The sequence below is a fragment of the Rana temporaria genome, chromosome 4 (assembly GCF_905171775.1).
Source record: "Rana temporaria chromosome 4, aRanTem1.1, whole genome shotgun sequence".
In the NCBI taxonomy this organism is placed as follows: Eukaryota; Metazoa; Chordata; class Amphibia; order Anura; family Ranidae; genus Rana; species Rana temporaria.
Genome location: NC_053492.1, coordinates 273,039,842 through 273,066,519, shown reverse-complemented (window position 1 = coordinate 273,066,519; position 26,678 = coordinate 273,039,842). Strand labels below are relative to the sequence as shown.

The 26,678-nt window shown below is 42.5% G+C and overlaps 1 protein-coding gene across 1 annotated transcript in view; it reads right to left on the bottom strand.

Moving 5' to 3' along the window:
* Positions 1-26,678, bottom strand: part of DCBLD1 (discoidin, CUB and LCCL domain containing 1) — a 101,726-nt gene that overhangs the window by 18,608 nt on the left and 56,440 nt on the right. Inside the window, exons 4-7 of the mRNA XM_040350300.1 lie at positions 21,247-21,298; positions 20,308-20,380; positions 7,992-8,125; positions 337-377 (exon numbers count right to left, since the gene is read on the bottom strand). Of these exons, the coding sequence (XP_040206234.1) occupies positions 337-377; positions 7,992-8,125; positions 20,308-20,380; positions 21,247-21,298 (300 nt within the window). The remainder of the gene's footprint in view (positions 1-336; positions 378-7,991; positions 8,126-20,307; positions 20,381-21,246; positions 21,299-26,678) is intronic.

The following is a 26,678-nucleotide window of genomic DNA, read 5'->3' as shown; positions in this document are numbered from 1 at the left end:
CCATCAAGTCTCCAGCTAATTTTGACTGGCTGCACCCATTTTGAGAAATTAAAGTTGATCATGTCTACAATTTCTTTAAAAAAAAAAAATCAAAATAAAATCATGCAATGACTGTGTCTCTAGGGTGTTAGCGAGTCCCTTAGAAGTACTACTCGTACTACTCAATGACTGGTAGATATGCTAGTACTGTATTTTTCACACAGACGCTTCATATTGGATCAACAGAGGCACTCTATTCAACAGTATTTGTTTTTCACTTTCTCATTTGCAGAGCTCTGGCCTTGTTCAAACACATAAAAAAAACACATGCAGGAGTTTACAGTGCATTATTCTTACCAAGGCTGTTAAACACAAACCGGCGGTCTGAAAGTGAGCCACTGCAACATAAAACAAAAGGGGAGCTGCGATTAGTACAAACGAGACAAAGCATTCTTTCACAAGGCGGTTAATCTCATTATCTGGGAGAGTTACAAAGCATTGCTCCTATCGGTGTCTCCACTAGAGATGACAGATGATTATTGAACATGACTCCTTTTTACTCCTGAAAGGCCTTTGCCCCACGTCTGTTTGCATAGTGTCCTCTCATTGTCATGGATCATTGTCATGTTTGCCGAGTATTCAGGGGCTGCATTTAAAGTGCCATCTCCTGGTGATTTAACAGCTGCTCTAATGACAGCATCTTGTCAGATGGGAACATGCCAAGGTGACTGTCATATGGTGGGTGGTAGTCTTCGACTGTAAAATACATTCCAGAATAACTCTACTGGCGTCATAAATCTAGATATGAGGGTTTCTGAATGTTCCACCCAGATTCATTGGGAACTCAGATGTGTTTTTAGTCCACTGTGTGCGGTGGGATCATGCTAAAACGGGCAGGTGAGATTGTTTGAATCATATACATTTTCACTTTTTAGAGATAAGTTGTATTAAATTACCATTTGTATAAAGAAAAAATGTCTCCCATTACTTATCTATGGCTAAAGCTGTAATTTACTAATGTATCTGTCAGTATATGCAGTCATCCGTGGATTGCATGAACATTTGGTTCAAGCAGCGAATGTTACATCATTAGGATTTGGCCATCAGTGTCTACGGTCCATTATCCTACTCAAGTATTGCACATTATATGAATTTTCATAAGAAAGCCTATTAATAAAGCTTTCGTCATATTCAAAGTGTAGCCCTGGTCAAAACCTGTTTTTTTTAATAGAGTGGGGGAAGGATTAGACCCTTTGCCATGTTTTTATTGCGGTCGCTTTTCCCAATAGGTAGATTAACCACCTCTATTTGTACTGGTGGCCATTATTACCTATCACAGAGATAGATATTTTGGAGTTGTCCTCAGAGCAAGGGGTGTTGGGAAATCTTCCAGTGGGGACACCTGTTCCATGAACAGCTGTCTAACGGGAATGCTTGTCACTTTGGGAGATTTCCTTACTGTTGCGTCTCTGCCACAGGAAGTGAAGGGAAATTTCCCCTATAAAAAAAAAAGAAGATTTCCCCTCTTGCCTACTCTATCCACACTTTATGCTTGATACAGAAGCATTTAGTGTGATACAAATGAACATGTGACTGCCTCACTAATAATGATAACATATCTATATAATAACTAACAATCAGATTGTGGTTATGCTGTATAGTGCTGGTTAGAAATCAAAATAAAAAAATCAGATGGACTCTGCCTTACTTTCATACACAAAGGCCAGTGCTGGTAAATAACTGTTAAACATGTCAACCAATACATTAGTGTGTACAATATTAACGGCAATGTACTGTGTTTTTTACATTTTTTTTGAAAAATTATCCAACGTACGTTTTACCATACTGTGTTACTTTGTATAATTTGTATACACATTTGTTTCCCGATTAGTAAAGCTGCACAGAGGTTGAGGTTTACTGCTCCTTCTTACAATACAAGTCAGTGTTGCAAATTGAATGTTTTATTTCCCCCTAGTGGCTAATCTACAAATCTATGTGTATAAAGAAAACTTACACTTCATAAAAAATGAAATAAAAAAAAAGTAGTAGTGGGTACTGGATGGGAAATTTTAAGAAAATATTTACCCTTCCTATGTCTTCTATTGGGGCCTCTATATTCTATGGTTGATATCCTGGGGAGAGCCAAGTACTCCAAATCTTATGAGATGACGCAGTGACATCTTCTAGCAAGCTTCGGACTGGCTGGCATTTCCTGAAATGTTGCCTGCAGGTTACAGACATTATCCTCACCATTGGTGGAAGTGGATGTATTAATAGACTTCCCTTCTCCTAACCATATGTGTTGTTTATTTTAGAGTTTTTTTTGGTGGGGCGTTAACTATTAAGTGGACCTTCAACTTTAATAAAATAATAATGTGGAAGAACAAGCCTGTAAAAATATGAACACCCTTAAAAAAACAACTTTATTGTAATTTTTGCAATAATGAAATATGTAATCAGTAAAAATATGTTTTAAAAAGAAAACCCAGCCGAGTGAAGGTGCTGGAACAAGGACTTGCCGTCTGTAAAGCAGAACAGACATACAGCCATGGCCATCTGTACTAGATTTGGAAGGCCCCTTAGCATTTAACCCTTAACAATACCCATTATGTGTCTATGAAAGAGGACACTATTGTGTGCCCACACGGTAGAAAAGGACTGCAAATTACTTCCAAGCCAGCAGAATGCTCAGACTGGAATGGCAAGGTCAGGTCCATACAGTTAGCAAGAAAGCTATTCATGATGTCACATTAGAACTCGTACTTCCAGCCTGGCTACACATTGACATGTCAGGGAGATCATTAGAGAACAAGTGACTAAATGTGAAAGTTTAAGCCAGTAAAACACTGAACATTAAATGTAAGCTGAACTGAAAACTGCGAACACAGGGAAACTACATGGAGTTATCCCCCCAGGCATTTGTAAAGCTCAACTTGTACTGCTCACCAATGTTAAAAAGACCCTGTCAAGTTTTGTCAATACATTTTATGACACGCATGGCACACAGTTATCGTAGCAATGCATACTTTGATCTTTCATCTAAAGTGACACCTGCTTCAACATTTCTGCAAGAATCTTTAAATCTAAGTAGTCAAATATGACTACCCAATCATTGCCTTCAATGTTCACACTGGTAAGGTTTAGACATTAGATGCGAGACTCGGAGTCCCAAATAGGCCGACTGTAAGTAGAGTCACATGTGGCTACCATTAGGAGTAGTAAAAAGCTTAACAGCCAAAATGTATATGCATGTTTTGGATAGACTCAGGCAGAGATAGACTCTCAGGTCTTATTGCTGGGTCCCCTTTTGAAGAAACAAGATTACAGGAAGGGAAAATTATTTATATTATTGTAGCTTCTTAGGGGCCTTTCGCATGGGCAGACTGATCAGGGCTGTCTGTCTGTTTTTTTAGGCAGAGCCAATCGGACCATCCACTGGCCTCTAAGGAGCGGCTGATGTCAACGGACATGTGCGTTGACATCCAATCTGATCCTACCTGATAAAAACAGACAGATGGAGAATCTGTTCCCCATTCGTCTGACGAATTGGATCGGATGTCATTTGGGTGTGAATGGACAGGCAGTACGCTTACATCCGACCACCCACAGAGGAGAGCAAGCTGTGTCTGCTCTGCATAAGCAGACCGGACATAGACCAGCCACCTGCCTGCTCAGCTGAGATTAGCAGACAGCTTCCTACCTGAGCAGGCAGACTACTGGCAGAGCCTGCCCCATGTGAAAGAGGGGCCTTAGATGTGGTGGCTACATTAGTTTTCTTTGTTTTTTTGGGGGGATTTTTTTCACCTGGTGATTCAGCTATTTTTGTCATGTTTTATTGTTCCAACAGTGGCTTGCATGAAAAAAAAAAAAAAAACTGACCCAATTCCCCATTGTCACATTCGAGGTGGATGGGGAAATCCTCCCCGCTGAGTTATTTCATTCAGAATACACCGATTGGCACTGTAGTGTATAGCCTGCAGCACTGATTGACAGGACAGTTGTGGAGAAGTTGATCAGTAGATCTACTTCCATTCAACCAGCGTGCCCATACATGGATTGAAATTAAGCCGGTTCAGCTTGTATGGTCAGCTTAAAGGGGTTGTAAAGGTTCATGTTTTTTTTCACCCCAATGCATCCTATGCATTAAGGTGAAAAAACATCCGATGCTTACTGCCCTCCCAGCCCTCGCGTTTACTCACCTGAGCCCTCGAAAGTCCCGCATCGAGAACAAGTTCGATTTTGTCCCATTCTCCTCGGCTCTTCATTGGATAGATTGCCAACAGCGCAGCCCTTGGACGCAACTGCTGGACTCGAGAGCGCGCCCGTAAGGTAACCCCCTTGGGAGAGTGCTTCCCAGGGAGATTAGCTGATGCGGGGAGGAGCCGAGACAGCCATCGAGGGACCCCAGAAGATGAGGATCGGGGCTACTCTGTGCAAACTGAGCTGCACAGCGGAGGTAAGTATGACTTGTTTGTTATTTATTTTTTAAATTAAATTTTTAGTACCCCTTTAAGTCTTATTTTTCAACTTCCTTTAGCAGACCAAGCTGTCCAGCAAAAGAGGCAGTTAGAGGATTGAGGCAAACTATTTCACAATGACAGTGGTGCTTACAATGGTCGGTTTGTATCCAAAAGAAAAAAAAACTGTTGCTGTAACTGCATAAAAAGTGTTAGCTGGAGTCAGGCCCGGACTGGCCATAGGGCAGACCGGGCATATGCCCGGTGGGCTGCTATGGCTTGGGCCGGGGCCTCCCGCTCTGTGGCTTGTTGATGTCCATGCCGCACAGCAGGAGGTAAGCGGCGACCGCGGCCTGGACAGGGCTAACACAGGCCTGCGGCCGCCGCTCACCTCCTGCTGTGCGGCGGCGATGCCTGTATCTTCTCCGGCACATGGGCTGAGCTGTGTGTCTCTCTCACACACAGATCAGCCTCAGAGCCGACAGGAACAGTTCCGCTCTCTGCTCTCCAGTCTCCACTCAGATGGACTGCTCCTCCTCCTCCCGCCCCTCTGCTTCTGTGTCTGCCACGCCCACCCACTCGGGGAGAAGTGAGAGAAGCAGACAGCATGTGCCTCCTTTCCTGGGGTGAGTAAGATCACCCTCTATCCTGCCTCCTAGTAATTTAATACACCTCCAAGGCATGTTTAAATGTGTGTATTTTGTAATGTTGCCATTTGTGACACGTGAAAAAAAACTGCTCTCTGCTGAGAGAATTTTTTTTGTTAGCTTTCCATTGGTACATCTGCTTCAGTTCAGTGCCCAGCTACCCATGTTTTTTTCCAACAAAATCCTGAAACAGGCCAGAAGAACAGGTATTTTCTCTCCCTTTAGACTTCACTGGGGTTTGGCACTAAGCTCAGGGTTCTGAGTTCCCACCTGGCTCAAAGTGAATCCTTATCTCTAGTGCTCACAAAAATTGTTCAGTGGTTAGATAATGAGACATGTCTCCCAACATGTTAGATTGGGGTCTGTTTACTTTCACATTCTGATATTCTGATATTAATGACATTCATAATAGGTCTCTGTGGGGCACTGTCACACTGTCACAAAAAGAATTAGATGCTTATAGCAGTTGTAGAGTCAGTCTGGAACATGGCTAATAAGGGGTTAATTTGGGAGGGCAGGTACTTCCCCCTAAACCAGACTATTAAAGACAGCAGAGCTCACAAATAGGAGGGAGGCTTTCAGTAGCTGCTAGGAAGTCATGGGGCTTATTGTGGGCAAACATTGAGAGGCATAGAGCTATTTACTTTCTCTAGGAACTTATTGACTGTTTTATATTATTGCTTGATTGCGGAGTGTCATACTACATTAACGAAGCTCGCATATCGCACTGCAAACTGACAGTTCGGACATGAACCGGATCACATAGGTGTGAACACCCATGCGAGCCGATTCCGGTGCGGACCAAAAAAAGTGTCCTGTGCGTGTTTGGTCCAAATGCGATGCAATATCAGCCATATTATCTGTATGGCTGAAATTGCATTGCAAAGACATTGCATGTGATTTGCACTGCAGTGCGAATCACATGCGATAGCGCACTAGTGTGAACCTGGCCCAAATCAGGGTTCTCAGAACACCACTTTACATGAGATCCCCCCTTAAGGCACGGTTCATACTAGTGTGCTGTGCAATATCGCATGTGATTCGCAATGCAAATCACATGCAATGTCCATGCATTGCGATTTCAGCCATACAGATAGTATGGCTGAAATCGCACCGCATTCAGACCAAACACGCACAGGACACTTTTTTGGTCCGCACCAGAATCGGATCGCATGGGTGTTCACACCTATGTGATCCGGTTCATGTCCGAACTGTCAGTTCGCAGTATGATATGCGAGCTGAAATGGAGGCGCCGTTAATGTAGTATGACACTCCCCAGCAGTTCACATATGGCAGTGTGAACTGCCGTGCAAGTCGGGTGCGATGCGGAAACCCGCAGTGGATTAGCAGCTTACAGTAAGTGGAAATTCTGCAGACTCTAAGGGTTGTCTGTGCGGACTCTGATGTAAGGGGGGTGGTGTGTGGACTCTGATGTAAAGGGGGCTCTGTGCAGGCTCTGATGTAAGGGTGGGTCTGTGCGGACTCTGATGTACGGGGGCAGGAGGAGCTGGAGAAGCGCACAGTGAGCAGAGAGTAAAAGGGGGCACTGTGATTACAGAGAAAAGGGGGAATAATTGCAGGGGCATTGTAATATAAAGGGGCCTACCTGTAATCATTACAGTGCCACTTTACAGTGCTGTCCCCATTATATCACAGTTTCCCCGCACATTACAGTGTGGAGGACACCAGAAACCCCCCGCGAATGCCTACCGAAATCAAACCTCCCCCCCCCCCCCCTGTTCCTGGGAAAAATGGGCTGCTCAGTCTTAAATGCCCGGGCCTATTTTTTGTCCCAGTCCGGGCCTGGCTGGAGTTCAGCTTTAAACTGGTTAGTCTAAATCTCCTAGTCCATCCAACACTACCCTCTCCACATGTAGACCGTGCTGCTTTTCAAGGGTGGCTCCATTGTTTCTTTAGCTTATTGGAGACACCCCAAGACAGTAAATGTGTTACTGGATCAACAGGTAAGAATGAAGGAAAAAAAAAAAAATGCACCACCACATTGACAGACTGGTAAGCTGCAATAGATTACATTTTTGTCTTTGGGTTTAAGGGCTCTTTCACACATGCAGACTGTTCAGGTCCACCTGTCAGTTTTTCAGGCGGACCTGAATGGATACTCCATGTACCTCTATGGAGAGATGGATGCCAGCGGTGACACGTCCGCTGACATCCGCTAAATGCAGACGGATGGAAACCCTATTTTCCATCCGTCTGGTGGATTGGATCGGATGAAAACGGACAGGCGATCTGTTTTCATCTGATCCCACATAGGGGAGAGTCTGACTCAGACAGGTCCGTCCCTGCACAGTGAGCAGAGACGGACCCGTCACCTGCCGGCTCAGCGGGGATCAACGCAGCGATCACTGCTGAGCAAGAGGAGTCCGTCAAAGTGGACATATATGTGTATAAGGGGCCCAATACTGCTTTAAGGCTGTTTGTATCCTCCTGCCCCAATGACATAATTCTCCTAGTTTCTGGTCCAGGAATCACTGGGACTGGAAATGAGGAAATCTTCCCAACAGAGTCAAGACAGAAATAAACATTTGCCACTCTTATTAAGAATTCAACTCTTGCAGTGTGGGTTTTCAAAAATAAAGGAGAAAAATGTCACATAACACAAGACTGGTGACCAGAAACACCCAGCAACCTTAACTCTATATATTTCTTCATAAGAGAACACAGGGACCACCCACTTCACCCACAGGGTGCACAGCTTTCTTGTCTGTATGCAAGATTAATTTATTGGTAAAGTAAAAAAATCAAAAAACAATAAGCCATTATTATTCAAGAATCTTCCATATTAAAAAAAGTCTGCAAACCAATAACTCAAAGGCAAATTTTAATATCTGTACTCTTTGCTTAAAAATAAGGAGCTATCTGAAATTTAGGTACAATTATTACTTACGCTTTTGAAACAATTCCATTTGCCAGAACCCCTCGGTATCGACTTGCACCTTTCTGATGCGTTACATGAATCCGACCTCCAAGTTCATCTGCAATAACTCCCGCATGAATCGCAGCTTTGCACAGCAAAGAAGTCTGTAAAGAAAAGAAACATTTTTCGATTGTTAACCATTTATGGCGATCAGTAAAAATATACATTGCATATTATAAAATACAAAAAAACTCAATTTGAGAATTACTGATCTAGTGTCTCAAAACTAGGTAAAGTTGCAATTGCAATCTAAAACAGAATGGCAGGAATCATAAAAAAGAAAAAAAAACGCCATCTTTGGCTTTTGGCATGAGCACCTAAAATAGGAGATAAATTCCAACTCTAGTTATTAAAATATGTTTTTGTTTTGTTATCTCATTGCCAAGATTCTATCCCTGGGATAACCTTATTTATGTACAGACATATGCCAGATCAGATTTGTTTCCTTAAGTTGGCCATAGCCGGTTGGAATCTCAACTGGTTCAGCAGGAACCAGCCAAAATTCAAACAATGTATGATCGTTTCCAAGTAAATCCATTGATCGACTTGAGTACAACCAGCATGTCCAATTTTTGCATGCGATTATTGCTAGCGGCTATCACTACTGTGTTCTCCTGATGGGAATGGTACCCCACGCTGCCGCCCCCCACCCATCCTGGGAGAACACAATAGCTCTGCTGAAGGGATTTAACCATTAACACTGACTGTCGATGAGGAAATCAAGTGATTTTCTTTCCTGCAAAAAAATTATATAACCTATGGTCAGCTTTACTGTAGATCAGCTTTTCTGATCCGTTTTACCATAAAATAACCTTTTTAGCTGTTGGGAAACCCCTGTTAAAAACAATTCATTGGGGTAAGTAGGAAAAATGTCTCTTACTTTGGTGGTCAGTGAGAAGAAAGTACCTACAGATATAAACAGTGGTGATCAGAATGTCAGCTAAAATATATAACGTGGCTGACTCTGCTAAGTGGTGTTAGTCCTGAAATGATGTAGGCGCCATAAAAATGGGAGGTCAATTAGCCACAGCTCAAGGAGCCCCTAGCAACATTTAGGGGATCCCTAGAAGCCTGGTTGATGATAGCTGCTGCAGATTATTATCTGCATGCATGTTAACCAATAATAAGAGACATGCAGGTTTTCTAGGCTAAAACATTGAACATACCAACAGAGCATCAAGCAATACATGAGTTCTGAAGCAAAGGAAAGGCATCACAGTTTAAAGCATATCGATCAATGTGGGGTTGCATTAGTTTACCCTTTTCTGGGTTTATCCCCTTTATTTTCAACTGGTAATCCTGCCGGTAATACATTTCCTGTCCTAGGGTGACAACACTCACTCACTGTATCTACAAGGAACCAGCATGGTCACCCTAGAACAGGAAGCATTAAAACTACACAACACCCCCAACCTCTCCTATTCTCCACAACATAAGGGGGAGGGATTCTGTAACCCACAAAGAAAAGTGCATCAAAGCATGGTGTACCAAAATACGAAATTTTTGGCAGAATCATCTTTTTTTTGCATTTCTCAAACGGCTTTAACAAAATTATTTCAGCTGTATAATAGACCATAAGAGGAGCAAAAGAGCAGCTTATATTGTTAGAGTTTCCACACATGTTAATTCAAGCCAGACAGGAATGGCAGACCAGGTATCCTAGGCCAATTTTTCTTCGCTGATTTCTTTTTTTTTTTCTTCTCCCTTCTCTTTTAATTATGCTCCCCACGCCAGAACATCCGGGCTATTTTGTCACAAAGCCCTTTGGCACCACCGACCGGTGGTATATGCGCGCTTCCCAAATAAATAGTAATAAAATAAGGTAAGCCTTCATATGTTGTTACTGAATATGGAGCACTATTTATCCTCCGAAAACACAGACTATTGGATTTGGAAATGTGAAGATGGGGTGGCCTGTGTCAGGTGCTTCCATCCAGTGACATTTCTTGAGAGTAGAATGCAGTAGATTTACTTCTAGGCACCCTGCCCGTCAGCTGTCCACCGATGTGTAAACTAGAGCACACAATACTAGCTGCAGATGGGCAGCTCTGTGAACTGGAACAACAATGAAGCCCCTCACAGCTGGATGACCTGGACTCATTCATTTGGATCAATGAAGCAACAACGCAGGCAACGTACTCATATGAACTTATTTTCTAGACAAAAGGCAAACTTGATTTTAATAGTTTTCTCACTCAAGTCATTTGATAGGAGTTTCTACAAATTAGGACATGCCTGCCAGTCTATGTCTGCAGGCCGATTCCAATTCTGCTTTACAATGTCTAAGTGCATTTCTTGTCAATAGTCGGTGGCTGTGCACAATGAAGTAGTATATGCCCACCAATATCACAGACCTCCATCAGAGTATAGGTACCCCAGATAAAATACAATGCAAATTGGCATGAAGTTTGTTTGAATGGCAAAATTGTCCTCGCCATAAAATGTTAGAGATTAGATAAAATATTGGAGCTTCGCATTTCATCCAGTTGCCAATCAATGTGTTTTTCTTCCGCAACATGTTCACAGACATGCATGTTCCCATATACAAAATACACTATATTACCAAAAGTATTGTGACACCTGCCTTTACATGCACATGAACTTTAATGGCATACCAGTCTTAGTCCGTAGGGTTCAATATTGAGTTGGCCCACCCTTTGTAGCTATAACAGCTTCAACTCTTCTGGGAAGGCTGTCCACAAGGTTTAGGAGTGTGTCTATGGGAATGTTCTTCCAGAAATGCATTTGTGAGGTTAGGCACTGATGTGGACGAGAAGGCCTGGCTCGCGGTCTCCGCTCTAATTTATCCCAAAGATTGGGATGAGGTCAGGACTTTGTGCAGGCCAGCCAAGTTTCTCCTCCCCAAACTCACTCATCCATGTCTATATGGACCTTGCTTTGTTCACTGGTGTGCAGTGATGTTGGCCAGAACTCCAGTTCATTGTTGGATGCACTTTACAAAATGGACTATATCATTGTTTACCATCTATATGGTTTATAGATTCAAGATTGTTATTTTTATAATATCTTTTTATGAATTACCAGTTTACTTTGGATGCACCTTATATACAGACTTTAGCACTGTCACACTGCACTTGTTACACTGCGATTCATCTATATATTTTTTTATTGTTATATTTATGAGTTTATTTTCCTAGATTTTTGCTCATTAGCACTTTAATAGTTATTGTGCACCGTTTGTGTCACATTATTTAGTAGGTTTACTATATTAGGCTTACTGTACTACATGTACAACGCACATATTGAGCAATTAGCGCTACTTCATTATCTTACACAATTTATGGGTATTGGCAATACTACGGTTTCACTTTAGCACTGTAGAACTTTATGTATTATTAATTACTGTTGAACACGTTGGTAGCACATTAGTATTTACTGTTTATTCGGAAGGAGCCATCCCCAAATTGTTCCAACAAGGTTGGGCGCATGAAATTGTCCAAAATGTCATGGTATGCCGACGCCTTAATGCTGCGTACAGACGATCAGATATTCTGACAACAAAAACGTGGATTTTTTCCCGATGGATGTTGGCTCAAACTTTCCTTGCATACACGCGGTCACATAAATGTCGGAAATTGTGCAAGTGGAAAACGCGGTGACGTACAACACCTATGATGAGCTGAGAAAAATGAAGTTCAATAGCCAGTGTGGCTCTTCTGCTCGATTCCGAGCGTGCATGGAATTTTGTGCATCGGAATTGTGTACACACGCTTGCAATTTCCGACAACAAGTTTTGTTGTTGGAAAATTTGAGAACCAGCTCTCAAATATTTGTTGTCGGAAATTCCGACCGCAAATGTCCCATGGAGCCTACACACGGTCGGAATTTCCGACAAAAATCTCCCATTGAACATTTGTTGTCGGAAATTCCGACAGTTTGTATGCGGCATTAGAGTTCTCTTCACTGGAACAAAGGGGCCAAGCCCAACCCCTGAAAAACAAGGACTATGGACTAAGACTGGGATGACAACAATAATGTTCATATGCGTGTAAAGGCAGGTGTCCCAATACTTTTGATAATATAGTGCATCTCTGTGCCACTGGGTCTCTGCAGTTCCTTTAAGAACAATAAATCGATTTTTCCAGAAAAAAGTCCATTGCAAAGGTCAGTGGCTTCTCATAGTGCGCACATTTGCCATCAGAACCTGGTCATATATGGTATAAATGGGAAAAACGTGAAAAACTAATAGCATCCATTCACTGCCCACAAATTGGTCAGTAAAAAGCATGCAAAGAATCTGTAGCAGACAACAAACAAGGCACCTCTCAGCAGCAACAACTTAGATCTCGAAGACACAAGATATCCCTGCAAGAGTTCTGCTTACTGGACTCCTCATTAGGAACAAAACTCCATTGTCTCCAAACAGAGCTAAACTGGCCACACCAACTTCTGATTGTATAGTCCTTCAGATTCATTTTCAAAATGTAAAGTGAAAATCTAGCCGACTGGGTATAAAATCGTTACGGTTTAGGTAGGTCTTCTTAATAAGTTATTTTTAAAGGATTACTATGGTTATGGTTGGGAATCAGAGATTCAAACTCAAGTCCAAAGCTTTCACCAAAGTAGTTCTTAAAACAAAAAACTATTTTTATTATAAGTTGCCTGCACATTAAACACAGATATGCTCCTTAGCCCACATATTTTCCTGAAAACATGTAGAAAAGTAAAACCGTGTTAGTGACTCGTGGTATGTTAACCTTGAGAGTAAAAGATATATAAAATAAACAAAGAATGGTGTAGTGCAGTCAAATCTTTCTACATAGGTTAAAAGGAAGGCAAACCTGTTAGAGATGGAATTTATGCCTGAGGTCAAAGTACTAATCATAGACAAGACATGACAGAAACTATGCAAAAGCTTAATGTTTAAAATAACACATAGAAATACAAAGCAAAATCCTTCTGTGGGAAATTAAGCTTTACTTCCCCAAACTGAAATAATACACGATAAAAAGAAAATGATGGCTTTACTTTGAGAAAGTGTAATGAGACTATGAGGTGATGGTGAGTTTGGGCTGAAAGGAGCCAACAAGTCCTCCTCTAAACCTTAACTTAATGTTAAGTATTAATAGAAGCAACTGCAACATTTTATCCTAGCCAAGCACATTAAAACATTTAGCTTGAGCCTCGGTTCACACTAGATGCGGTGCAAATTAACAGCAAAGTCACTGCAGATTCCGCACCACATCAAAATCGCAACCTGCGAATGAAAATCGAATGGGGAGTGTATGTTACGTTGAGGACACCTCGCAATTGGTTTGCAAAAACACAGTGCGATTTGCAGAATCGGATCGCATGGGTGTGAACACCCATGCGATCCGATTCTTGTGCGGACAAAAAAAGGGTCCTGCACGAGTTTGGAAAAAATGCAGTGCGATTTGAGCCACACAAATCACACCAGAGACACCACATGCAAGTCGCACAGGAATGTGGTTTCCTGCACCGCATGAGTGTGAACCCGGGCTAAAAATTATAGTACAGCAAGCTATTCTAAAGATGCAGAGATAATGTAACAGATGACAAACATTACCAATTACTCCCTTACTCATTACCTATTCATGCGTGTTTTTTTTTTTTTTTTTACCAAGATCTTAAAGGGGAGTTCCAGGCTTTTTTAATGTTTATTAAAAGTCAGCAGCTACAAAAAGTGTAGCTGCTGGCTTTTAACAAACAGACACTCACCTGCTCCACGGTCCAGCGACGCGCCGACCGGAGCTCCGCTCCTCTCCTCTCCAGCGTCTTCATTCTTAGTGTGGGCACCCGGCCGTGACAGCTTTCAGCTTCACGGCCGGGCACTAGCTGCGCACTGTGATTGGTCAGGCAATCGCCCGGGACCTGTCACGTGTCCCAGGCGATCGCCTACAGGGAGGGGCCGCTGTAGGCGATATGACGTATCGCCTAAGCAGTCCCTGGGCGGAAGGAGGAAGTGGGACAAAGTTACATGCCAAATGTGGCATGTAAGGAGGCAAGGAGTGGATTAAGCGATTATTATGCCAATATACAATACAGAAACGGTTAGATTATACATTTTCTTTATTGTTGTTTCTGTACTACTATTTGCGATTTTGGGCCACGATTTACATTGACATCTGTGCCGAAACCTGCTCAGATGTCTCTAATCGCAGCCGAAATCGGGACTGACAAGCAGGAGTGAAATCGTGCGAGTTCAGCTGTGCGCGCAGAGCTACATTCCCGCATCACCTCATTTGTGTGGATGGAGGATTACGTTTTTTTTGTTTAACCACTGTCAACCTCTGCTGTCTCTTCAGCTAACCTATTAAGCTTTGGACATCCTTTGTCATAAATTAAATGTGTATTTATATGCAAAAAAAATAAAAGTTGTATCCATATAGTAAAACATACTAAACCATTCGATTCCCTTTAACCCCCAGTGCTAATGTGTAAGACGGCTTTTAAAGCGACATTAGTTGCTTAGAGCATGCCAGGTAAGATGCCTACAAGTGCACACTGTCAGAGGGTCTCAAATCTGCAAAATCAGCATGTAAAAACAAAGATGCAAATAAGGTTGTCCAACCTTCTGAATTTATGTTCGTTAATTAAGTCTGTGAATGCCATATAGTATATTTAGTGATAACTGCTGTGTCCTTTAATTTTGTAGATTAGAGCCACAGCTCAGTCATCCAGAATTTATAAAAGTGTGGAATTCTGAAGAGTCTTGCAGAAGCTTCAGTGTTCGAACAGATAGGAGGTAGGTATGAGACACAAGGCTTTGGATAAGAGGGTATAAGAGCCCTTCTACTGTTGAAGATTCCCATTAGAATTTTTTCAGGGTCGCTTTAGACCTGGGTTCACAGCCGCATTGCTGTGCCGATCACATGCGATGTCTGTGCAATGTGAATTCAGCCACACAGTTGTATGGCTGAAAACGCATTGGATTTGCACAAAAAAAAAGTGCAGGAACCTTTTTTTTCCCTGCACTGGAATCGGATTGCATGGGTGTGAACACCCATGCGAGTCGATACCTGTCCAAATTCACAGTTCCCACTGTGAACCGATTTGGGGGGTTTCATTAACTCTACATTGACACCCGCAGCGGTTCGCAGAGGGCAGAGTTAACTGCCTGCGGAAGACATGCGATGAGGGAACCAGGCTAAGGGAGAGTTCTTATTTCATTAAAAATGAAAGTACTACAGCATTAAAAGATAGTTCACAAGCAAGTTAAAGAGGAAGTAAACCCTGGTGGGTTTTTCTTCCTTTCCAATTACCTGCAAAGTAAAGGCATAATGTGCTATTATGGACCACATACTAGCACATTATGTGACACTTACCTGCAAACAAATCCTGCATCGTCTCTGAAGGCAGCGCCCATCTTCCTTCCGGGGCCGCAGACTTCGGCTCTAACTGTCCGGAGCCAAGCGGGAGCATGCACGCCACCGATCGCAGGACACTTGCCTGAAGAAACGGCCCAGGCGGGTCGTTCCTTCCTTTAGGAGATATTTACAGTACCTATAGGCACAACTTTCAAAGGGAGGTTTAGAACCTCTTTAACAGTGGCAGAATAGTTATAGAATAGCTATACACATCTGAACTGTAGCAACAAACAAACTGCACCCGTAGTTACACAAACACCAGAATACTACACCAGTCTGAATAGAGGTTAACATTGTGGTCAAAAGTGTATGATTCAATCATTCTTGACTGTTAACTCATCCTGCCAGGACAACTATACATTCATTTTAAAGTCCTGTTTAATGTATGTTCCTATTTGACAGTGTCAATATGTTAAAGTGACACTAAACAATAGCCTTAGTCCCCAAAAATAATCCATAAACATGCACTACTTAATGGTCCTGTAATCTATTTTCCATTAAATCATTCCATTACAGTATTTTTCTGCCTCCTTGTAATTACCTCCATTAACCTCCAAACATCTGCTTTTTCCCACGCATCTTCATTTGCTTGGAACAAGCAGTGCGATAGTTTGCAATCACCTGCACTACTCTATTCACACTACAAATCCCATAGTTCCTAGTCCATAGTCAATCTCAGGATTGAGCCAGAGTGGGTGGCTCCGTTCCTACATACAGTGGGACTATGAAGACAACCACCCTCTAACTGGAAGTCAGATTGAGGCAAAAAAAAATAAAAAATTTGGAGGCTGAAAACAATAGAGGTGCTTTTTAAAATTAGGAATACATACCTAAATAGATTTTAATTTTTAAACAGTTTGGGGTCACTTATACAATTCATTGTCTTTGTCACAATGCTGATGGATGGATCAAAGATTTGTCCGGCTCTGCACAGACCGGCTGAATTCCAATCCATCTATGGTTGCTCATGATTGACTTTAAAGGAGACTGTGGGAAAACCGGTCGATCAGTAGCCATAGCCACTGATCGGTTTATTCTGGCATCGGAGAAGTTCTTGCAATGGCACGGGGGAGGATTCCACCATCCACCTGTCCACCGATTCCCCCAATCCTTGTGTAGATGAGGGAATCTGTTTTTTTTTTGTTTTTTTTCAATCAGTCCTCTAGCTGATCGCAAAAAAATAAATAAAAAATATTACATGTTATAATACAATTAGTCATATGGACTTATTTAATTAAGCCCTTAAAACATTGGTAACCCATATCCATCAATCAGATTTAAAACAAAATCTCAATTGGTTGGCACGTGTTATTGAATTTTACATATGTGGGAACCCACTCCTTATAAAAGATGTCTTGCAGCAGTTTCTGTGATGCTTTGTAACTACGACTTCAGAGGTGTCCATAAAATGACTGAAACTAGACTGTATTGGTCATCAGTTGCTGAGAAAGCAGGCAGATCAATTAATGTACAAAGAGGGGAGGGCATCTAACACCCTTGTGTTATTCTTAGAAGAATCATATATAATTGTCAGGTGTGGCTTCTCTCTTTGTTTCCTGAGTCAGCTAAAGGCTCTTCAAAAGAGTACGGGACACACCAAGCAATCTGTGTAGGAAATACAGCCAAGATCTTAGAGGTCACTAATCTCAGCTGCCTTTATGTGGTTGGGGTTGGCCGCATCAACATTAGGTGTGGACCTTACAGCATTCGGAGAAATGAGCATCTAGAGGCCTGGGTTTCACCCCGCTCATGATCTGTGCCTGACCTTGACAGAACTCTATAATTTAAAGCAATGTCTGCCCATCAAATCACTAGCTAAATACACAACTAAATTGCAATGTCTAGATCGCTTTAAATAGTCTGAACTATATAGGTGGTTTAAGTTATAAAGTATCATAAAACTATAGTAAGTATACAGGGAGAGCTATTATTACATAAGGATATTCTGCAATCTTTCACATACATATATCAAAATACAATTAGAACAAAGATCATCAGCTTTAGCTTAACTGTATTTAAAAAATATTTGACCAGTTTCACACTGTTCTCTGGCTGGATATAGTCAGACCAGTATCATTTCTTTACAAACAATGTGTTAATAATAAACAATGGATGCCAATGTCAGACGGTTCTGATTATTCACAAAAAACAATTACCGTATTTATCGGCGTATAACACGCGCCGTCGTACAACACGCTCCCCAATTTAAGAGGGAAGTTTCAGGAAAAAAATGTTTTTTTTAATAAACCACTTTGAAGCAACATGATGGTATCTGAGCATCAATGCAGCCTGATCTGTGCCCATCTGCAGCCTAAATGCAGCCAGATCTGTGTCCATCTGCAGCTTTAGTGCAGCCTGATCTGTGCCCATCTGCAACATTGCTCCTCACTGCAGCCTGATTAGTGCCCATCTGCAGCCTATACGTTTACCAAAATGCCCTGCCTGTTCAGTGCCCATCTGCAGTCTTGCCTTTCATCAGATCATCCCTGCTGTCTCCGAGGGAAGAGGGGGAGCGAGCGCCACTGAATTACATAGAGACGTGATCTCCTCCTTGTGTACCCGGCGCTCCGTCACTCACAGCCACGCCTCCTGCCCCTGCTCATATGATAGACAGTACAGTGGTCCAATGCGGGGCCAGGAGGCGTGGCTGTGCGCGACAGAGTCCTGGATACACAGGAAGGAGATCACGGCTCTATGTAATTCAGTGGCACTCGCTCCTCTTCACTCAGACAGCATGGATCGGCGTATAACATGCACACGCGATTTTCCCCTGATTTTAAGGGGAAAAAAAAGTGTGTGTTATACGCCGATAAATATGGATAGCTTGTATAGCAGTTTACAAACAGTTTATCTCCAGCTATAATTCTAGGGCAGTGGTTCTCAACCTCTCTAGTGCCAAGACCCCTTGATAAAATTTCCCAAGTTGTGGGGACCCTTAAAAGTAAAATTTACTTTCGTAGGCACCCAAGGCAAGACAATTTGCGCCCCTAACCCATGGACATTTAGCATTTCCTGAGTGCATTCCACTTATACAGTATTAAAACCCCCTTATGGTACATTTTAGGATGTACCACTCTCTTTGTGCCACACTTTTTTTGTTCTCCATTCTTTCCCTTTTCCCTCTCTTTATCCCAATTTCTTGTCGTCGGCCCCCCCCCATCTTATTAGCTGTTTTTTTCTTGTTCTTTCTCTGCCTTTTTCCTTTGTTCCTCCCTCTTTTCCTCTCCCTTCCATGTATCCCCAGCCATGCCATACACTGAGTGGGTGGCCGCGGGCTCCAGGTACAGCCCAGCTTACACATGCATTTGCAAATGTGTGCAACTAAACCTCTGTTTTTAACGCACACAGTTAGACAGGTGAATTTGGTTGGTTGCTGATTGGTCGGTAAGTTTGAGCCTGGTTATTCTATGTTTTTGTATGTATATGCACCCATTCCAGCGCTCCTTATTGTATAGACCAGTCATAGGTAGGGGCAGTGACTTTTGTTTGTTGTAATACAGCCCAGCTGCTCCAGGGACAGCACTGCTGGTGGGCCACACAAAGGCTGGAAGAGCGTTGCGGGCTTCAGGAACAGACCCCTGGCAAATCATGAGTTGACCCCCGAGGGGGTCCAGACCCCCAGGTTGAGAACCACTGTGCTAGGGTCATGATTATTGAAAGTGGAAGTAAAAGAAAATCCCAAACTTTGGGTTTGTCCACAGAAAAATAAGAGGGAAAATCTTCCAATGGGGGACACTAGTTCTGGGGACCTAGGGGTCCCCAAACATCCCCTTATTTTGCAAAGATTTCCTCTCATTTCCTGTTTTGCTAGAAGACAGGAAGTGAAGGGAAATCTCCCCACTGAGACACAGATAACGAAAAAAAATATGATGGGTTATATTCTTGCTCTATCCAAAATGAAAAAAAAAACAATGTTTTGCCTATAGTTCTACTTTAAGGCATGGGGAAAAAAAGGATATCCTGAATCTATCATTACACGCAAGAACCACAATTTTATCAGAAGACAGCATGTTTATAATAGTGTTTCTCCATTTATGAAAGTGATGGTTTAAAAATTGCTTCCCAATAGATAGAAATGCACAGAATCTAACAGATCCCTGTGTAAGACATGGTGGCTTAAACATTAACCATGCATGACTGGGCCAGACGCTGAATGACTACATCTAACCACATGCTTGTTTGTCAACCTATAAAATGACATGCTCAGTCCAAGTATTAAAAGCTCCTATAGAGAACCAGTCTGGACAGAAATAAGAGAGCTGCCACTACTAACCAAAATTTTAAAGGTAGAAGATCCAGTGCCATCATCCTTGCTTTACTACTTAGCTGACCTGAATAAGGATGCAATCATTCAAGTGTCAGGACCCCTTTAAGGCACATACTTGTTCACAGCTTCTAAACCTCATCCTGAGAGGTTCTTTTTAGGGTAATCACTGAATTTAGAGTGACTTTATCATGTGCGAACAACGAATGGATTCACTATAGGGCAATGTAGACTTTAGCAGACATTTATCTCAAATGAAGGTGCCAGTTTGGAAAACATTCCTCTACATGTTTGCAACTCACCTCTTAATAAAGCTGCACTTTAATAAATGAAGTCTGATTTCCTTTGATGGCAATGCGGTTTGCAAGTTTTCTACTTAATCTGTATATCTGTTCCATGTCAGCAACATGTAAATTTACCAAAGAAACCAGATTAGTGCAACAGACCGGCAACTAGGATTTTTATAAAGGGATGCATGCAATAGCAGTGTTCATATTCTTTCAGTAGAGGTCTCCCTTTTAGATTGGCAAGACCCCTTTTCTGTATCCTCCACATCAGATATTTGTAGAGGATACCCAAAAATGAAGTACCATAGCTGAGACTTGTGCATCCCTAGGCCACCTAATCTTGAATGTGATTTGATAAGATGAATTAACAAAGTCTCAATACTTACATCCCGATATCCTTCCTCTATATCCCCAGATATATCCCCTGCAAGGTCTCTGCAGCCAGCTGGACAGTACCTGCTGCAAGCACAAAGAAACAAACAGTACAGTCACATGCATTTTTTAAATGAAAGGCAATACAACAGGATGAAAACATTACAGGTTGCTTAGGTTGACAACAGTGGTCTCCAAACTGCAGCCCTTTGCTTGCCTTTATCATGCCATTGGGACACTATTCCTCCCCTTGATACAAGGCGCCATTCATTCTACGCCAACAATGGGACACAATTCCTGTCCCCAATATCAACAATAGGGCAATATTCATACCACTGACCCCAACAATGGGGCACCATTTTTCCCATCGACACCAACGGCAGGGCCCTATTCTTCCCACTGATACCAATGATGTGGCACTATTCCTTGTCCCGATACCAACAATGCTGCACTATTCCTTCCAATGACATCAATGATGGGGCACTATTTCTTCCCCTAATACCAATAATAGGGGAATATTCCACCCACTAATACCAATGATGGGGCATGGTTTACTCCCAAAAGATGCCAGGGAATGTTCTCCTCACACTGGCCACAATCCAGCCCCCTCAAATCTGAAGGACAGTAAACTAGCTCTTTGTTCTTGTGGGGGGAAAAAACTAGCTCTTTGTTTATGAAGTTTGGAGACCCCTGTTCTACAATCCTCAATGAAAAACCATTCTGGACATCAAATAAGGGGCTACATAAAACAGTATCCATATGAAATGTTGATAAACATTCCTGTTCATACAACATTAATACTGGTTAGTAATTCATAAAGCCTAAATATATGAAAATAGCACACACAAGTTACATATGGAAACAGTTGCTTTACTGATTATTGCTAAAACAATGTGTATATGGTATGCAAATCTTTCTGAACCGTAGAACAGAACACAGAACATAATTCTTACCTGAACTCTGTCTCTAGGTAATGGTTGGAACGAGCCAGGCAGGTGATCAAATCTGTTGAAATGTTCATAAAATAACAACATTATAATATAACAAGAATTAAAAAAACAAAAAAATTTTACATCATATTTAGTTTCATGTCAGAATGAATAAACCAAAACTGCACACTGATGACATCACCAATATTAAAAAACTACTTTATTACAACATCAAGGTTCACATATGATCCCGCCTGTCCTCATCCCACTCACCCAAAGAAGTGCTTAGTCAGAGGATCAAAGTGAGATGAGTGTTTGGAGCATTGTGTTTTAATTGCTGTAGCCATCATATTTTATATGAATACAGTTGTGCTCATAAGTTTACATACCCTGGCAGAATTTATGATTTCTTGGACATTTTTCAGAGACTATGAATGCCAACACAAAAACTGAAGCCATTTATTATCAATTAACTGTTTACTCTTTTAAATCATAATGGCAAAATAAACGGCCCAAATGTCCCTGATCAAAAGTTTACATACCCTAGTTCTTAATACCATGTGTTGCCCCCTTTAACATCAATGACAGCTTGAAGTCTTTTGTGGCATTTGTGGATGAGGCTCTTTATCTCCTCAGATGGTAAAGCTGCCTATTCCTCTTGGCAAAAAGCCTCCAGTTCCTGGAAATTCTTGGGCTGTCTTGCATGAACTGCACGTTTGAGATTTTTTTGAGAGTGGCTCAATGATATTGAGGTCAGGAGACTGAGATGGCCACTCCAGAACCTTCACTTTATTCTGCTGTAGCCAATGACAGGTCGACTTGGCCTTGTGTTTTGGATCATTGTCATGTTGGAATGTCCAAGTACGTCCCATGCGCAGCTTCCTGGCTGATGAATGCAAATGTTCCTCCAGTATTTTTTGATAACATATTGAATTCATCTTGCCATTCATTTTGACCAAAATGTCCTGTGCCTTTGTAGCTCTCAAATCCCCAAAACATCAGCGATTCGCCTCCGTGTTTCACAGTAGGAATGGTGTACCTTTCATCATAGGCCTTGTTGACTCCTCTCCAAATGTAGCTTTATAGTTGTGCCAAAAAAGCAACATTTTGGTCTCATCACTCCAAATGACTGTGCCAGAAGGTTTGGGGCACGTTTCTGTGCTGTTTGGCGTACTGTAAGCAGGACACTTTGTGACATTTGCGTAGTAATGACTCTTCTGGCGACTCGACCATGCAGCCCATCTTTCTTCAAGTGCCTCCTTATTGTACGTCTTGAAACAGCCACACCATATGTTTTCAGAGAGTCCAGTTTTTCACCTGAAGTTATTTTGGGGGTTTTCTGCACAGATGTCAATGGAAATTGCAAGCTGAAATCGCAAAAAGTAGTACAGAAACTACAGGGCTATTGCCGGCAATTGCCGCCAATTTGAAGTGTCAAATTTCACTGGTGTGAACCAGGGCTTAACAGCCATTCAAACCCCTTTGTGTCAACTTGTGTGCATGTTATCAGGCCAAAATCACCAGGGTGTGTAAACTTTTGAGCAAGGTCATTTGGGTAGTTTCTGTTGCCATTATGATTTTAAAAGACTAAATACAGTTGATTGATAATAAATGGCTTCAGCTAAACACTAACCATGAGTGAAACGTTTGTGTTATCATTCATATTCTCTGAAAAATGGCCAACAAATCAAATTCTGCCAGGGTATGTAAACTTATGAGCACAGCTGTATATATTTCTATATGAAATGGTCAGCCCAACCAAAACGGTTATTTCAGTTATGAGATGGTTATTTGGAGGTCAGTGGGTTGATTCATCCGTTGGATGCTTATTTTTTTCTTTGGGTAGCCCTGTAACGAGATCTCCAATAGACTTCCTGACTCCAAAGAGCTTTATTCTTCCTACTGCAGCAAAAAGGAAGAATCTCTCACTCTAAACCATTTCCTGTCATTTAAGTTTAAACCTCGTTGCAGACAATAGATGATGGTCTGACAACAGGCAGGTTTCCTACAAAATATTCTGCCATAAATAGTCACGATTGGACCTCCCTGGCTTACGTGTTAATGCTGAGAGGGAGGACAAGGGAGAGTTTTTCAGGTACTTCCAGCAACAGTTTACCTTGGGAGAAAATTATAGGCCAGGAAAATTCAACCTATATACAGTATCTCACATAAGTGAGTACACCCCTCACATTTTTTGTAAATATTTGATTTAGGGCTGTGAAAATTAAAGATTAATTCCTCGATTAATCGTAAATTCTTTTGATCAGTACTAGTGGTGCAACGGATCGTAAATGATCCGTGATCCAAACAGGTCACCATATGCAGACCAGTACACTACGTGATCCGCGGAGCTCCGCTGCTGCCTTGGCCATAGGAAAGGCCGCGGCTTCGGCCTAGCTCCCGGAGCGGCAGCGGTCTAGGTGAGCCTAGAGCGGCGCGCTGAAGTCATCACCCGGCCTCAACTGCTCGTGTTCAGTCAGCTTCTCTGATAAGACTAAGCAAGCACTAATCTTCCTATACAGTGGGACCATATTACAGTGGGGGGTGATGTCTGTGGACCATATTACAGTGGGGGGTGATGTCTGGACCATATTACAGTGGGGGGTGTTGTCTGTGGACCATATTACAGTGGGGGGTGTTGTCTGTGGACCATATTACAGTGGGGGGGGGGGGGTGGTGATGTATGTGGATATTACAGTGGGGGGGGGGGGTATGTGGATATTACAGTGGGGGGGGGGGGGGGGGGGAGTATGGATATTCCAATGGGGGGGGTGGAGTATGTGGATATTCCAGTGGGGGGGGTGATGTCTGTGGATATTACAGTGGGGGGGGGGGTGATGTCTGTGGATATTACAGTGGAGGGGTGATGTCTGTGGATATTACAGTGGGGGGGGGGGATGTCTGTAGATAATACAGTGGGGGGGATGTCTGTAGATATTACAGTGGGGGGGGGGGATGTCTGTAGATATTACAGTGGGGGGGGGGGTGTCTGTAGATATTACAGTGGGGGGGATGTCTGTAGATATTACAGTGGGGGGATGTCTGTAGATATTACAGTGGGGGGGGATGTCTGTAGATATTACAGTGGGGGGGGATGTCTGTAGATATTACAGTGGGGGGGATGTCTGTAGATATTACAGTGGGGGGGATGTCTGTAGATATTACAGTGGGGGGGGATGTCTGTAGATATTACAGTGGGGGGGGGGTGTCTGTAGATATTACAGTGGGAACTATATATGGCGGTAATGCGAAAAATGTATGTGCGCTATAATTAATCGGAATTAGTCGATCAAACACGAACATTTTAATCAGTAACAGCCCTAATTTTATTATATCTTTTAATATGACAACACTGAAGAAATTACACTTTGCTACAATGTAAAGTAGTGAATGTACAGCTTGTAAAACAGTGTAAAAATGCTGTCCCCTCAAAATAACTCAACACACAGCCATTAATGTCTAAACCGCTGGCAACAAAAATGAGTACACCCTTAAGTGAAAATGTCCAAATTAGCCATTTTTCCTCCCTGGTGTCATGTGACTCAGTGTTACAATGTCTCAGGTGTGAATAGGGAGCAGGTGTCACTGGTCACTGGAAGTTCAACATGACACCTCATGGCAAAGAACTCTGAGGATCTGAAAAAAAGAATTGTTGCTCTAAATAAAGATGGCCTAGGCTATAAGAAGATTGGCAAGACCCTGAATCTGAGCTGCAGCAGGGTGGCCAAGACCATACAGCTGTTTAACACAGGACAGTTTCCACTCAGAACAGGCCTCGCCATGGTCGACCAAAGAAGTTTATTGCAGGTGCTCAGCGTCATATGCAGAGGTTGTGTTTGGTAAATAGCTATATGAGTGCTGTCAGCATTGCTGCAGATGGTAAGGGGGGGGGTCAGCCTGTCAGTGCTCAGACCATACATTGCACACTGCATCAAATTGCTCTGCATGGCTGTCGTCCAAGAAGGAAGCCGGCAAATCAAGGACATGGAACCATGTTCTGATCAGACCAAGATAAACTAATTTGGTTCAGATGCTGTCAAGCGTGTTTGGTGGCAACCAGGTAATGAGTACAAAGACAAGTGTGTCTTGCCTACAGTTAAGCATGGTGGTGGGAGTGTCATGGTCTGGGGCTGCATGAGTGCTGCCAGCACTGGGGAGCTACAGTTCATTTAGAAAACTATGAATGCCAACATGTACTGTGACATACTGAAGCAGAGCATGATCCCCCTCCCTTTGGAGACTAAAGGGATAACAACCCCAAACACACCTCAAAGACGACCACTGCCTTGTTGAAGAAGCTGAGGGTAAAAGGTGATGGACTGGCCAAGCATGTCTCCAGACCCAAACCCTACTGAGCATCTGTGTGGCATCCTCAAACGGAAGGTGAAAGAGCGCAAGGTCTCCAACATCCACCAGCTCTGTGATGTCATCATGGAGGAGTGGAAGAGGACTCCAGTGCCAACCTGTGAAGCTCTGGTGAACTCAATGCCCAAGAGTGTTAAGGCAGTGCTGGAAAATAATGGTGGCCACAAAAAATATTGACACTTTGTGCCCAATTTGGACATTTTTACTTAGGGGTGTACTCACTTTTGTTGCCAGCGGTTTAGACATTAATGGCTGTGTGTTGAGTTATTTTGAGAGGACAGCATTTTTACACTGTTATACAAGCTGTACATTCACTACTTTACATTGTAGCAAAGCATCCTTTCGTCAGTGTTGTCACATGAAAAGATATAATAAAATATTTACAAAAATGTGAGGGGTGTACTCACTTTTGCAAGCTACTGTATGTCTTTCCTGCAGAATATTCTACTATATCCGGTGAAGGGCTCCAACAGACCTGCAAGAGCAGTCAGATGTGCATGCAGTCCACATCATGCATCAGGAGAGAAATCATGTTCTATTGGAAAAGCTTTCCTGTTTATGGAGGATAGGACGAGATGACAACACCAGTGCTGCTTATTTCCAAGGAAAACAACAGCAGTGGGCAAATATGTCTGAAAACTGTCACCACGTGTCTATGGGTACCTCTACACATACAATCAGTTCACAATTCTACTGCAAGTAGCCAGATCAGGTGAACTTTATGCACAGCCTGTGGGCAACTTTACAGCTGCACCCATTAAGGGATCATGCCCAATAAAAGGCAGCATTTCACCATGCAGGATAGCGTTCAGCACTGAGCAGTGATGCGTATTTCAGTGCATCTGACGTTTTTTTCTTTGACCTTTTATTGAAGTGTCGTGTCATATAGCGCCATCCAAAACATTGCACAAAAATGTAGCATGTGTGCATTTTTCCCCATACATCACACCAGCATTGTTGTGCGAATGGGGCACAAAGAAAACAAGCAGGCATCTGCATTTTTCTCGAGCATACCCTTATGGCTCCCACACACGATCCGAATATCGTACGACAGATCGTATGACTTTTTTTCGCTTAATAGTCGCAAGTAG